The following is a 15,403-nucleotide window of genomic DNA, read 5'->3' as shown; positions in this document are numbered from 1 at the left end:
CCACCCACCCAACCTAGAAAAGTACCTGCTCCTGCCGGCATGCTCAATGGGATTAACCCAAAGGGAGCCCCACTGAGACTTTCGCTCCGCTTCCCTCCTCTGCTCCTCTTGCCTCCTCCATCCCGTGATAACTGTCAGACCAGCGCTGAGGGAAGAGGCCAGAGTGAGAGGCGTCTGTGCTTGGAGGGAAAAGTGACTACTGGAAAGATGACTCAGTCAACAGGTCTGCGTTGCCACTGCCTCAGAGCCCTTCAAAACCTCCAGAGCGGCCGCAGTGTGCTTTCAGGAGTAGGAGGCACAGTCCCCAAGGCCACAGAGAAGCTGCTCATGGGGCCTGGGTCAGCAAGAACTGGGGAGGGACACTCAGGACATTTTCTCGCCCATAGCTGGGTCTGCTCACAGTCTGGGACAAAATCCTAATGGAACAAGACATCCCTGCAAATCTTTAGTCTCTTGTACAAAGCCAATAACCCCCAATTGCTTCACAAATGTAAACTGTAAAACTGGTACAAAAGTGCTGTAGAATTGAAAGAAAAATCTTTGCTGTGATCCCTCCTTCAAAGGATGAATAACCCTGACTGAACTGAACGTCATCGCTTTCAGGCCCTAACATATTCATGCTCAGAAAGCAGATGCACTTGGGAGAAAGGGAATGACGCGGGAAGGCCCCACTTCTTACATTTGGGCTACCTTTTTCCCACCTACAGGATCTTCTCAAGACCATTTCACAACTGAGTATAAAATCCATCTACACTTAAGAGTGTGACGCTGCCCCAAATGCCCTGCAGGTGGCGCAAGGGACTGGCTGAAAGACAGTTCTGGAACAGCAGGAAGAAAATCCTGAAAATCCTCTTGCTTTCACTGATTTCAATGAAAACACCTTCCCTGCCTGTGGTCTCTAAAACTCCACTGAAGGTCAAACTGGCCAGGGCTTCCTAGTGATTTCTCACAGGACACGGGAACCCGGGAGAATCTCTCTCTTAAAAATGAACAAGACTCCCTTTGCGTTCTTTCCAGCAACACTCGAATTGGCCAAGCTTGGACTACCATCCTTCCAAGTGATACAAATGGTAACCTCCGGGCTGAAGCAGTCCCACTTTTTAACCTGCACAATGAGTTAAATATATATTTTTAGTGATTTGCCAACATTTTTTTAAACCAGAGATTTCATATAAAACTCTGACTTTCCCATTTCTCTTGAAAAATTTAAAGATCTATCAAGAGAGGGTTCATTTGAACACACAGCAAAAGAGAGCTAAGCACAGAATGCCAGGCCCACAGGACCCTATTTGTAACCCGTGTTCTAAGCTCTGAGGCCTGGGCCTTGCAATAACTATGATCCCACGCTGTCTAAGCACACAGGTATCTACCTACTAACACAAAGAAGGTGTGGTCTCTACTACTGGATGGTTTATGAGCTGGCACAAAATGATCAGAGAACAAAACCCCGGAACGGCTGCTCTGGGGTGACCACTCAGGATGTGTGCAGACACTTGTGGAGGACAGCTGAGCGAGGCGCCGGGCTTATCTGCCCAAGGTTTTCCGAACACGGTGGGCTTAGATTTTCTGAAGAAGGTGTGTTTTCCAGACCTCTTGCCCTAAGATCCAAGGAGAAGAACTGTAAAATTCTCACCTTGGCAGCCCCAATCTGCTCCTTCCGAAACTTTTCCAAGGGCGTGATGAGCACGTCGCTGGCATTCTCAATCTGGTAAGGAAAAACAGAATGGAGCAGGGTTAGAGGAGACACAAGAGCATATCAGTCAAGAGGTAGCAGTTCTTGAACAAAATACCTCCCCATCTCAACATAAAATCCAAGTAAGCAATATTGTGCATGTAGTAACTGTTCACAATACTTAACCTGACAGCATGTCAAATCAAATCTAGTCATCAGTTCAAAACATGATATTTTTCCTGTATATGATTAAAACTGATTCTTTAATAGTAAAAATTAAGACCTCTAAAATGTAAGCAATCATCCGAAGGTGGAGGGAAACTAGTGACATGCTAGGATCTAAATTTCAAGCTTCAAGTGACATATTGTATTTTGCTCATTCACTCAAATTATATTTAAGTAGATACATTTAAAGCAGATCAGCACTGAGTCTGGTTTACAAACAGAAAGTATCTTTGACATCCAGTGGCATGAAACCTTCCAGCTGGATTCTGTGTAGCTCTACCAACACTGGACGATGATGACGACACTGTGCCTACTGACCACTGGCTGCCTCTCCATTCGACCTCACGGCCCCACCCACTCAGGTCCTGCACTCCAACCACACTAACACCCGAAGGCACCTCAAACGTTCCAACCCTATCCCACTTTTCCAGGCTTTTGTATTTCGCTGTTAACTCGGATGCCCTGTCCCTAAATCCTTACGTGAGCAACTCACTACTCACTGCAATTCATTTCAACTTAAAGGTTACCTCCTTAGGAAGGCCGGCCGTGATTACTAATACATTTCCAAAGAAACTTCCCACCAGCCCACCAAGTGTTTTCTTCAGAAGACACAAGCCAGCTAAAAAGTTTTCTGGATTTCCACTACACACACATACACACACGTGGTGCACATGCACACCATCTTGTACATGTCCCCCACTCCCCCTAAAACACAGAAGAGTGCTGAAACAAAGGAGCACTCAAATATTTTTCAATGACTACATGAATGAATGAATGGTTTCTTGACTGGCTGCCAAATGTGTGACCATAGGCAAGCCATTTAACCTCTCTGCGCTCCAATTCCCTCATCTGCAAAATGAGTGGGCTGGGCTGTTCCATCTCCAAGATTCCGTGGTCTTATCTAAAGCAGTACAGTATTTTACAATCTTTCCTCTCAAGTCATTCATTGCTTACTCCTCGCTCAACTAATTATTTCAGGAATCTCATCCCAACAAAGCATTATTTTTCTAAATCACATGCATATCCATTGCAATGAAACCAGCAGAGTAAATGCCAGAAGCCATAAATGGACACAGAGAGAACTAACTGAACAAAACGAGGGACAGAAGGTGGCAGATCTCCAAATTTATTGCCATTTGTCTTTTCTCAATTTTGGGACCACTTATTCTAGTAGAGAGCAACACCAGAGTGTTGCAATGTTAACTTGTTTGACTTTTATTGTTATTTGATGTGGCTTAATTCTCTCACTTGTTATAAGTCTTTTCTATAAATCAAGTATAAGTCTCTAAGGCTCACAATGGTTACTGAGCCCCTAAGTCAGTGGTTCTCAGCTTTATCCACATGTTAGGCTCACCGGGGGAGCTTTTAAAAACCCCTATGTGCAGGCCTCACTTCAGACCGATTAAATTAGAAACTCTACACTTCATCTCGGGCATCAGTATGTTTTGAACTTGAGTTGTTCCAAAGGGCATCCATGATTGAGAATCCAGCCCTGGGTAGATGCTAAATATATGAAAGCAGTAACTGCTCACCTGGGAATCAGGACGCCCAAGTCCTTGTCCCAGTCCTTCCACTACTTGCTACCAGCCTTCATAAGACCTCAACTGTCTCATACGTCAAATGAGGGGCTGCAGAAGTGAGGATTAAGATCTATCTGAGTCTGTGATTCTATGACCATAATTTCTTTTTTTAAATATATTTTATTGATTACACCATTACAGTTGTTCTATTCCCCCACTTCATTCCCCTCCACCCGCACACTCCCTCCCCCACCATTCTCCCCCTTAGTTTATAACCACGTGTCTCAAGTTCTTTAGATTCTATATTTCCCCCACTATTCTCACCCCCCCCATCCATTTTCTGCCTACCATCTATGCTATTTTCTGTGACTTCTCCCCCCTTCTCCTCCTCCCACCCCCCTGTTTCTAACCCTCCATGTGTTCTTCATTTCTATGGTTCCACTCCTGATCTAGCTGTCTTCTTGGTTTGCTTTTGTTTTAGATGTGGTTGTTAATAACTGTGTTTGCTGTCCTTTCACTGTTCATATTTTTCATCTTCTTTTTCTTATATAAGTCCCTTTAGCATTTCATATAATAAGGGCTTGGTGATGATGAACTCCTTGAACTTGCCCTTATCTGAGAAGCACTTTATCTGTCCTTCCATTCTAAATGAAAGCTTTGCTGGATAAAGCAATCTTGGCTGTAGGTCTTTGGATTTCATGACTTGGAATACTTCTTTCCAGCCCCTTCTTGCCTGTAAGGTCTCTTTTGAGAAATCCGCTGACAGTCTGATGGGTACTCCTTTGTAGGTGACTGTCCCCTTATCCCTTGCTGCTTCTAGGATTCTCTCCTTCATTTTAGTCTTGGCTAATGTAATTATGATGTGCCTTGGTGTGTTCCTTCTTGGGTCCAACTTCTTTGGGACTCTCTGAGCTTCCTGGATTTCCTGGAAGTCTATTTCCTTTGCCAGACTGGGGAAGTTCTCCTTTATTATTTGTTCAAATAAGTTTTCCACTCGTGGCTGTTTCTTTCCCCCTTCTGGTACCCCTATAATCCGGATGTTGGAACGTTTAAAGATGTCCTGGAGGTTCCTAAGCCTCTCCTCATTTTTTTGAATTCTCATTTCTTCATTCCTTTCTGGTGGGATGTTTTGTTCTTCCTTCTGGTCCATTCCATTGATTTGAGTCCCAGTTTCCTTTCCATCACTATTGGTTTCCTGTGCATCTCCCTTCATTTCAATTAGTTTAGCCTTCAAATGTTCCTCTAATTTGTGACTGTAATCTACCAGTTCTGTGAGCATCCTGATAAATAGTGTCTTGAATTGTGCTTCTGAGAGGCTGGCAATTTCTTGGTCGCTGAGAGTTATTGGCTCTGGGACTTTGAGTTCTTCTTGTGCCATCTTTCGGGTTGTTCGTGCCTGTTCCATAGCAGGATCAGAGCCCTAAAGTGTTCACTAGAGCAGGGCAACTAAGTCGCTGGGTTGTGACGTTGTATGTGGGGGCGGGGTCAAAGAGGGACAATGGCTTCCCGTCTGCCGCCTGCCGCCGCGGCCCCCAGTGGCGCCGCAGCCACCACCGTCACCGGGCCCACACATTTCGTTCCACTGCACTCGAGTGTGCCACCGCTGTCAGCCCTCCACCCCTGGGTTCGCCCCCTGGGGCCTGCGTGGTCCGTCTCACTGTGCGCGAATGTGCGACCTTGGTCAGTCTGCCCCGCACCCTGACTGGTTCTGGGCTGTCTGCGCGCCTGGGTCGGGGGATCTGTCCTGCCCGACCCAGCTCCACTGCTGGCTCCGCCTCTCTTACTGTCCCTGTTGAACGGTTCGTAGCTGTCGGACTTCCGTATAATTCCGTTTTCTGGTCTTTGGGTGTGTCCTATTTCTCCAAACCTTTCTTGTATTCAAACTTGGTCGTGGGAGAAGGCACAGTGTTTCCACCTATGCCTCCATCTTGGCGGAAGTTATGACCGTAATTTCTACTCCATTCAAACCACTGTGCCAATATTGGGGACACAGTAGCCCATTCTTTGCCCTCCAAGAACTCATTCACTATGGGACATGTGCCGTGATTATCAAGACACAATTCTGCCAAATGCAGAATCAGAGGCATGATGGAGATATTAAGAAAATACAAAGGATGGCCAATTATCCTGGGGTGTCAGGGAAGGCTTCCCAAAGAAGGTGCAGCTTTGCTAAGCTTAGCTGAGCTGATGATGAAGCCGTCACAGGGCGAGGAGGTAGAGAAGGGACTTGTGATAGCCATCTAGTCAGATGCAGACAGTAGAAATTCGATTCACTGACATAATAATAAAATTGCAGGAGCAAGCTGAAAAATACGATCTGGTCATTGTTCCCTTACTGTAGGCCATAGCAATGTGCAGGGTATTATGATTTGCTTACCACATCACCCACCCCAAATACTGACTTGGCCAAGAATCAGACTCTAAAGAATCACTTCCCTTTCCTAGGCACTGGCACGTGCACAAACACAAGATTTCCCCTCTCTCCACCCCCAGCAACCCTGCTGTGGCTGCCACCACCATCACCACCACTCCCAATTCTGGTTCAAGCACCAGCAATGAGCAATGGAGGAAAGCAGTATGTCTCTCTGCAGAGCAGGTGAGAGGTTTCTGCTCTGTTTGGAGTTTTAAAGAAATTCCCACATTCTCTGGTGTAATACACACTTGGGTTCGAATCTAGCCCATGCCACTTATTAACTGTGTGACCTTGGGCATGCTACTTAACCTCTGCAAACCTTGATACCTTCATCTGGACAATGAGTATGAGATAGGTACCACCTCAGAGTCATCATGAGGGTTAAAATAGAAAACGTATGGCTACACAATGTCTTGGTAAGAAGCTATGGACTAAATTGTACTCCCCCCCAATCCATCAAAAAGTACCACGTATTGAAGCCCTAACCCTGTCAAATTAAACAAGGAGGCCATTAAACAGAGGTGGCTCTAATGACTTAGTAACCCATATTAGCAACCCAAAACCTAAGCCTGTGAATGCCTCAAGGTTAAGAAATGAAAATGTAAGAACAAGCAATCACAAACGAACAAGCTTTCCCAAATAAGACAACTACCTAAGTGATGGCCAATCAAATCATTTCCGTGCTTTGCTTCCACATCTCCTGTATAGAAGTCTTTCCCCTAGCTTCTGGCAGTGGAGAACTCCTACCTACTTCCAGGTTGGTGCTATCCAATTTGATTCAATTTTTGCTCAAATAAACTCTTAAAAATTTAACATGTTTTAGTTTGTCTTTCATTACCCACAGTGTGACAGTATTTGAATATGGGGCCTTCTGGAAGGTAATTAGGTCATTAGGCCACTATGGAGTCCTTTTGATGGGGTCCTTCTTATAAGTGCCCTTATAAGAAGAGACCCGAGAGCGTGCCTGCCCTTTCTCTGCCATGTGAGGCAACATGCAAGAAGGCAGCCATCTGCAAGCCAGGAAGAAGGCCCTCGACCAGGAACCACATCAGTCAGCCCCTTGATCTTGGACTCCCATTCTCTGTAACTGTGAGAAATAAATGTACTGTTTAAGCCACCCAGGCCATGGTATTTTGGCAGCCTAAGCTGACCAAGACAGGAAATTTAGTCTCAAACCCTCACTTGTTAGTATGGAAAGAGGAAAAAAATGTTCATTAACAGACTCTTCCCAGGGCCTCTGGAGCACCACCTCCAACACAGAAGCCCTTCTGGGGACAAATCAGGCCTCAGTTAGATGTGGAAAGTGCCAAAGAACTTGTGGTGTGGAATCCCTCATCTGTAAATGCTGAACCACATCGGAATAAACCCTAATGCAAAAGAGATCTCTTAAGAACCTGAAGATCAGCCTTTGATTCTTGAATTTCCCAGTGCCTCTTTGCCGAACTTCTCAGAGCTCCCATAACTTACTAAGTGCCCGTTTACTAGGTGCCTGCCACATGGAATTAAAGGTGAGGGAGTGACCCTGCCCTCCAAGACCTCTTGGATAAGTTTAACAGAGGGGCAGGGACAGGGTATAGTTGCAGAGCAGGGCACCTCCGTTCCCATTCTGCCAAAAGAAGATGTAAGGCCCCAAATAGTTAACTCACTGTAAAGATACACCCGGAAGTCTACGTCTTATGTACACACATTACAGTGAAGTCATTCTCAAGTTATCCAAGTAAATATATCCTATTTTTTACAAAAGGCTCCAAGCCTTGCAAAGATGAGAAGGCTTGCTCAAGAGCTCAAAGCATTCAAGTGGCAGAGCCTGGACTCAAACCTACTTCTTCTGATAACAAATCCCATGCTCCCTAGACATGACCACACTGTCTGGGACCAAGAGTGTCCCAGCTGTACTCACCATCCGTATCCGTTCATCTTCAAGATTCCTGAGAACAGTGGCAAACTCCTGCAAAGACCTTGCTGGAAAAGGAAAAGGGGCCGTGAAATGGAAGTTGAATAATGGGCCTTTGGGAGCCTTTCCAGATACAGCTATCTTGTTATGGATTGAAATCCCTTGGCACATACATAAGCCTTAAGTCATTTTTTCCCCAAGGCTCCCCTTATCTTTTAATCATTAATCACTAAGGATGACCCAGAAATGCATGTTAATTCCACCTGGCACTTTAGCTAGGGAAGGATTTCCTTCACAGAAAAAACTGGCTTATTCCTGAGAGTACCCAGGACTGATGAGACACTGGCGGGCTCCCAGACCCCAGGCTGGAAGCGGCAGAGTTCCGCTTAAGAGTTGAAGGATTTCCTGCCCAGGATTTGACCTCCTCACCCTTTGTTGTGGGGCTGCGTCAGAACCCAACCTTTTCTTTGGCACTAGAACTAAACAAACAGTGCTGCTGGCACCGGAAGCCCCATCTCTGGCTTCTACTTGGGTTCCTCCTGAGTCCCCCAGCCACTTATTAATGCAACACAGCCTGTAGAATGCTGGTCAGATGGGGACAGTCTCCTTCTCTAGAATTATTCCCAAAGGCAATAGGCATTAAGTGCAACAGCCCTGAGAATATTTGGGACATCTGTGTAATGTTGGGAAAAGCATCCGTATATTCAGGATTTACCACAGCGATGTGGTTTCACTGCTCTCTCTCAGCTATCTCCCAACTGCCTTTGCTCATCCCCAGTTCCTGGTGCACTGCCTGGCACTCGATGACCTCATTCAATAGAACATTCTCAATCCTTGCTCACTGCATGGAGTCAACCAAGATTTCCAAGGTAAGAAGAATAAAGGGCAGTGACTAGGCCCTGGCAAAGGAAGGTCTCTTGAACACTGCAAATCCTCTGCACTCCATGCGCCTACACCACCCAGAGGCTGGTGACGAATGAAGCGGCACAGTGAGATGACAAATGGTAACCCACCGTCAGCCTCTGGTTAAAGGAACAAAAGGGAGAGGTGGGGACTACTCTGAAAAGGGAGAGGTGGGGACTACTGTGAGCCAGACACGGAACTCCATTCCTCTTTCAAAGGCAACAGCGGTGACACAGCCCTAGTCAGCTGCTGCCAGACAGAATGTGGGGCCAGCTGATTAGATTCTCCAATTTTCAAAGAAGCTAGAGAACTGAAACATTAGGATAAATTCAATTTATATGGTAATTCAATTTAAAAACTGAGTGCCAAAGAAAACATGGCTGCCTTCGGATCTCAGCCCATGAGCTAGCATTTGCAACCTCTGATCTAACTCCTCCCTCATCTACCTGAGTTCTGCTCCTGCTCAAGTTCTCAGCACTGTGGTTGTGGGGAAGAATGGCGGGAAAGCAGCCCGAAGCACAACACTAAAGGAAGGTGGGAAGGAGAGCCCCACTGCAAACCTTCAAGATTTCTCCTGCAGGAAGAGGGTGAAAGAGTTGCCAAGCTCCAAGAAGAAACCCAGAAGAGCCCCCGACCCCTGATCCCCACTCAACTCTGGCCCCTCCACTGTCACTGAGTGGATTTCTGACTTTACAACACTTAGATTCTTCCCTTCCCCAGAAAAAGGCTCAGTAAGGACACTGAAAGTGGTGATAAACAGTACGGTTATGACTTACCTATACACATTTCATCATCTGTTTCAGCATCTCCTATGCACTGAAATTTAAATTCATTCAAGGAATCAGCAAATTTCCTCTTCGCTGAAGACAAATCTAGCAAGAAAAAGAGTCAGAAACATGAATTACTGACATAAACTGGCTTTCCAATTTGCTGCACTTTCTAATCCTTCCACTACTACAGCAGGCGGCAGATTTCTTCTTGAGCCCATTTCAAAGCACTAAAGAATGTGAAAAAATAGTATATACTGTTTATAACATTAAATGCTGAGCTGCTTTAGAAGTTAGTGTGTTTGTTGCCTTTGCTGAACAATTCTGGCCCTATTTCTAACTCCTCCAGCTGCACAGCAAGTCCTGTCTTCTCCATTCAACACAGGTGGGAATCCACTTGCCTGAGGAGGTCAGGGAGGAAGTGTGGCATCAGCTCGTACAGCCCTCCAGGTGGGCTCTGTCCCTGCCCTCCAGGTGGTCATGAAGCTGTCCCACATCAGACTCAATAATACCTTCCCTTAGCCCAACTCTTACTACAAACTTCTTGAAACTGCCCTGTGCCAACACAGCACAGGGGCACCTGGGCTTCCTCTTCCAACTCAAGGACGTATGAGGCCCAAGTTCTCAGAACCCTCCCAAAAAGAGGGGCCAGCCAGCCTGACAAATTTCTGCTTGAACCATCTCCCTGGGTCACCACGTTCCACCGCTGCCATGAGAACAAAGCCCTGACAATGCATGGGGTTGAGGTAACCCCATACATGCTATAACACCACGAGTGCTATCTACAGAGAAAGCTCTCAGAGGCCTTGTCAAATTTAAAAAGTTTTCATTTAAGTCAGTAATAAAAGCCAATGATCCTTCCATGAGCCCTCATCTTCTGTTAAGGGTACAAATCCACTAAGGTACCTTTCAGTGGCCTGACAGGCACGGCTGCTCCAGTACAAATGTGCTTAACTTAATTCCACGCGCAGCCTTCCTGCAGATTAGGCTAATCACTCAAATTACCCTCGTCCATGTTCCCCTCATTGAAGGGGAAATGGCATTATGTTCATATTCCCAGAGGAGGGAAATATGAGGCACAACTGGCAACAAGGCCTGGCTTTAATAAGATATTTGGGGGCAGGAGGAGGGAGATGGGAGAATTCTGGCTTCACAGATCAACATAACCTACTGGAATAAAAACACCCATGATCCTCAAAGACTAAAAAAGACACCCACTGTCTTTTTTAGTTCCCAGATCTGTCTCTTGAGGTTACAGTTAGATTTTTCCCATCTTTCGATTTTATACAAATCCAAGCCCCCATGTTCAGCTCACAGATCTGAGTGTTCATTCCAAACAAGAGCTACCAGCGGAGGAGCACAGCTGGTGTCCCGTTCTCGGGTCTGGGGCTCAAGGCGCCACACTGGACACCAGCAGCTCATGCTCCAAGGCTGCTCTCCCAGTGGCTCTGATGACACAGGTTCCAAGCTAGCTGAGCTTTGTACAAGGTCCTCCATTCTACACCAAAAGAGAAAGGCAGTCGGAGCGGAGAAGGAGAACACAGGAGGCAACAGCCAAGTCTCCAGTCTCCTCCTGGTTCAGTCACTTTAATGGAATGGCCCTTGGGCAAAAAGTCCAAAGATGCTGGCAGAAGAACCAGGCATCTCTTAGACCTGGCCAACCCAAGCTAAGGATATCCCTGAGAACACAAATCACTCCTGGCAAGAAAGAAACAGATGCATCTGAAAGTCAGAACACTGTGCAAAGGACAGAGGAGGCCGCAGACAGAGAGGATGGGAAAAAATAAAAAAGGAACGATAACTTTTCAGAGTGACGTTTTGGGCCTCTAAGAGGCCCAAAGTGTGTAGTACATGGAATGTGGGCATGGTTGTACACTGTGTCATTTCAGTCATAGTGCTCCCCCAACCAGAACTCTCAAAGAAAGGCCGAGTAAAGAGTAAGAACAGGGCTGTTTCTCTATCCACCCCAAAATCCTCCTGTGCCTCCCCAGTAGGGCAAGAAAGACTAGAGCTGGACAATCTTCTCAACAAAGTGGAAAAAGGTGAAACACAAGCCAGGCTCGGGAAAGCTCCCAGCACGCACCTGAAGAGCTGTGCGGCCAGGGGCAGCTGCCAGTGAGGATCAAGGAGTGGCTCATTCTGCACAACGGGGCCTTTGTGGGGCCTTTTGACAGGAGGACGCATTTAGCCAGGAGCAGGGTCTGTTAGCTTATGACCAGAAGGTAACCTGATTTCATCGTCCGGTGGCACACAGCACACCCTGCCACAGCACAGACCTGAGAAGCAATGTGGGCCCCACGAAGCTGATAAAGAGGCTGGTCCCCCTGCTCGAAGATTAGGTAATGAGTACTGGTATGGAGTCAATACTGGGCTGTAGGCCAGTAAGGACAGCTGGGTAGAGAGGGAATCTCAATTATTGGATTCTGAAAAGGAACTCACCATGGGCTTAAATGACTCACGACAGAAATCTTTCTGTAAAGGTAGGTGCAGGGGACACCTGCTGTTTTGCTTCTTCAACACCCACTCCCCAGTCTTTGGCACAGCATGTCAAACTTGCGTTGGAAGACCTGCCTCCTCTACTTGCACTGCATGGGGTTCTGATTATATACTGATCAACCCCTTCCACGGCCTCTAGCCCTCACCCCAACCTCCACTGGCTCCTGGGTTCAAGTTTCAGCTCCTTCATTTACCAGACATGTCACGAACCCAAGGTTAGTCATAAAGTCTCAGTCATTTCATCTGACAGTTGTCAGTCCTACCTAACCCCATGGAGTTGTCAGGAGGTCCAGTGGGGCACACTGTAGAAGCACTCTGCACTGCAAGCTTCAGTTCTAGGCACAGCTGGGCTGTTCTTCCCTAATATATAAATCCTCCAACAACAGGACCCAGAGAAGGTAATCATCACTACCTATAATGAATGAAAGCTTGGAAAAATTAAAGGACTTTCCTAAAAATACAGTTTCTACAGAAGGGACCTGTGACTAAATCAAGTCTTCTGAACTGATATCCTTACGGCATATGGCTGTACCATGCTGCCTCACTCCACTAAGATAAACCCCTCCTCTGTTACTCGGGATAATGAAAAGGACATTAAAAAAAAAAGAAAGTCACTACTTCTTGTCTACTTCAACCCAAAAGCATCTTACGTAGACGATCACCTTGGACAAGCAGCACACAGAGACTCAACTTCTGGAGCCCTCACTCTAATGCACACAGGAACCCAGCCTGCACCTTTCAGTAAGAGGTGGGGAGAAGGAGGAGAGGCTGGTGCGGTGCTAGGTGTGTGCCAAGATTCACGGCACCCTGCTCGCATAACCCCACTGTTTCGTGTTCAGGCAGTGCGAGACACAGCTAAGAGCCAAGCAGAGTCAGTAATATTTACTGTTGCTAGAAAGGCAGAATGCTGGCCAGAACGGAGAGAAGTCACAACCGGCAGCCTCTGGGGAGGACAAGAATCTGCTTTATAGAGTGAGAAGTCTCTGCCTCTGAGGGAGGAAACCAGGAGGGTAAGGAACATGGAAGGAGCCAGAGGGCTGCCCGCTCACTAAGGACCAGAGGAAAGCGCCCCTATCTTCCTGGAGATGCCATACGCTGCCACAGCAGATACTCATCTGCATAAAGCTTAAAAGTTAGGCCAAGTAAAATGCTTTTTTATAGTAAGACAGGCTTATCATAATTTTTTAAAAGTTAGAATCTACCTTAATTTATGCAAGTTTTACCAGCAATACCACAAGTCGAGCCATTTCATTTTCTGTACAACTTAACATACATGTGAACACATATATACATGCATACACACAAACATGCATGCATACGGACTCAAGGTAATCATACAATTATATATATTTTCAGTGTATCTATTGCTTTTCTCTGACCTCCAAAGTCACCAAAATTTCATATAACTACCCTTAAAACTTTCTGCTACTTTGTCACACTTCCCTCCCTGGGCTTAGAAACTGATTAGTTAATAAAGACCAACTGCCAAGGAAAGTACTTCCAACAGGATTCTCAGCTGCTTAAAGCACAAGAATCCTCAAGTCCCCAGGCCTTGCTCATCTCTCCCTTCTCTGAAAGCCAATTATGTGGACCCTCGGTGCCTTATCATCTTGTGTGGGGGATGATTCTGGAACTATCATGAGTGATTTCATCTCATAATGTATTCGTGCCTGGGACAGGGCTGGAAAAGTGGCCCTTGAAACCTGTGGTGCTGGTTTTATCAGGCAGAGCCGCACAGGTCGGCTTCCACGTGGAGCGTCTGACATTCTCCAGAGGAAAGGATGATGGAGGGAGCTGAGAGGCAGACGCCAGCGCCCGAGAGACCACAGCTTTACCCAACAACCACATTCCCGGGTAAAACTCAACAGAACCAAATTATCTTCCCTCTCCGACCCTTTCCCAAAGGAGTCAACTAAGGGCCTCTTTCTGTGTCCCCAGTTCAGTAAAGGGCACCACCACTCATCCCACCACACAAGTCAGACAGACACCCACACGTCATCATTGACAGTGCAGTCCTTTGCAAGCCTGAACATTTGGCCTCCTAAGCATCTCAACTCTGCCCATTCATCCCCAACATTATCATGAACAATCCCTAAGCCAAATACCCCCATTAGCAAGGATAACTGCAACAGCCTCCTCTCTGGTTTCCGCATACCACTTTTGTCCCTCCAGTCAATATTCCACCTAATCATGTCAGCTCCAGCACTGAATCCTACCATGGCTTCCCAGAGCTCTAGGGACAATGAACAAAGTCCCTCTAAAGGCCTGAGAGGCCCTAGAAGGCCTGGGCCCCCTAGCTCCCTCTCTGGGCACCAGACACCCTGGCCTCTGCCACTTTCTGGAATGTGCCTTATTCCTACCTGCAGCCCTCAGCAAAAAGGTTCCCTCCTCCAAGAAGTCTTCTCTGACTTCTCGAGCCAGGCCAAACCTTATCCTATTATCACATCCTGAGTCTCACGCAACTCTTCTTCATAGCAATTTCATATTGTTCAGGTAAGTCTTCGATTAATATCTTTCCAACTAGTAAGTTCCATAAGGGTGAGGATCAAATCCCTTCATGCTCACCCCTGTATCCTCAGAACCTAGTGCATGGCCTGCAGAGAACGGGGGCCTCAGAAGGAAGAAAGGGAGAGGGGAAGTTAGGCACTCCACTAGTCCATTACTCTCACCAAAGGTGAGTTCCCAATTCTATGCTTGACAAGTGAAAAAAAAGTAGATTAGGTATAGTAGGAGAAACTTTCCAACTTATGTAAGTCAGATTGGAGCTTATATAGGTAGGAATGTGCTTATTGTTAAGATAAAAGCACCTTTCTTGGTTCTGTCTATTGAGGAAAGTTCCCACAGCACTGCAGAGAGAGCCACCAGCAAGCACGGAAAGCACAACTTTCTCTACACCAAGGGACCTGGAGAAATGAGCACCAAACACGGCAGCGCTCAGCCCCAGTCACGTGTCTGCTTTCAGCCCCAGCATGTCCCCAGGCCTGGAGCTAAAACAGATGAAGGAACAGTTCCCAGAGATCCTTCTTTTCTCTTTCCCTGTATCTGGGCAGGAAGAGAACTCGTCCCATCAGAAACTCTGCTTGGGGAGAGGCATTCCCCCTACTCACCATTGCCCCAAGTCCGCATGTGGCATTGTAAACCTAGTTCCATTGCTTAACTATAAAAAGCACAAATGCTGTTCCCTTGTTAAAGGCAATTCTACAGCATGAACCCCTGCATTATGTGAGCAAAAAAGAAAATAGATTGTGTTCAAATCTTACAATTGAACAAAATTCTTCCATAGCATTAATCTAGTTTCTGTGGTGCACAGGTCTTACCTGTGGCCACTAGATGGCGATTGACTGTATCAGGGAAGGTGTGGTAAGACTCAAGGAGAAATGACAGGGCCAGCCCCCAATGCAGGGCTGGGGACAGATCCTTTCCAATTAGTAAAGATTCCCAAACAAGAGAAGAACTTTCCAGTGCACGTGCAATCAGCTGTGGAGAGGGGGGCCCTGGTCTCCATGGGGGAAA

General features: G+C 46.6%; 1 protein-coding gene across 4 annotated transcripts in view; it reads right to left on the bottom strand.

Moving 5' to 3' along the window:
* The window catches only part of ARHGAP26 (Rho GTPase activating protein 26), a 420,536-nt gene that overhangs the window by 314,137 nt on the left and 90,996 nt on the right, over positions 1-15,403 (bottom strand). For all 4 annotated transcript variants that reach the window (XM_037062978.1, XM_037062987.1, XM_037062996.1 and 1 more), the window contains 3 exons: positions 9,404-9,499; positions 7,731-7,792; positions 1,634-1,705 (listed from right to left, as the gene is read on the bottom strand). In XM_037062978.1, coding sequence (XP_036918873.1) covers positions 1,634-1,705; positions 7,731-7,792; positions 9,404-9,499 — 230 coding nt within the window. The remainder of the gene's footprint in view (positions 1-1,633; positions 1,706-7,730; positions 7,793-9,403; positions 9,500-15,403) is intronic.

Source organism: Sturnira hondurensis, unplaced genomic scaffold (assembly GCF_014824575.4).
Source record: "Sturnira hondurensis isolate 20B ecotype Veracruz unplaced genomic scaffold, ASM1482457v3 Scaffold0001120, whole genome shotgun sequence".
Classification (NCBI taxonomy): Eukaryota; Metazoa; Chordata; class Mammalia; order Chiroptera; family Phyllostomidae; genus Sturnira; species Sturnira hondurensis.
Note: the sequence above shows the minus strand (reverse complement) of the source record. Positions and strands in the feature narration are given on the sequence as shown.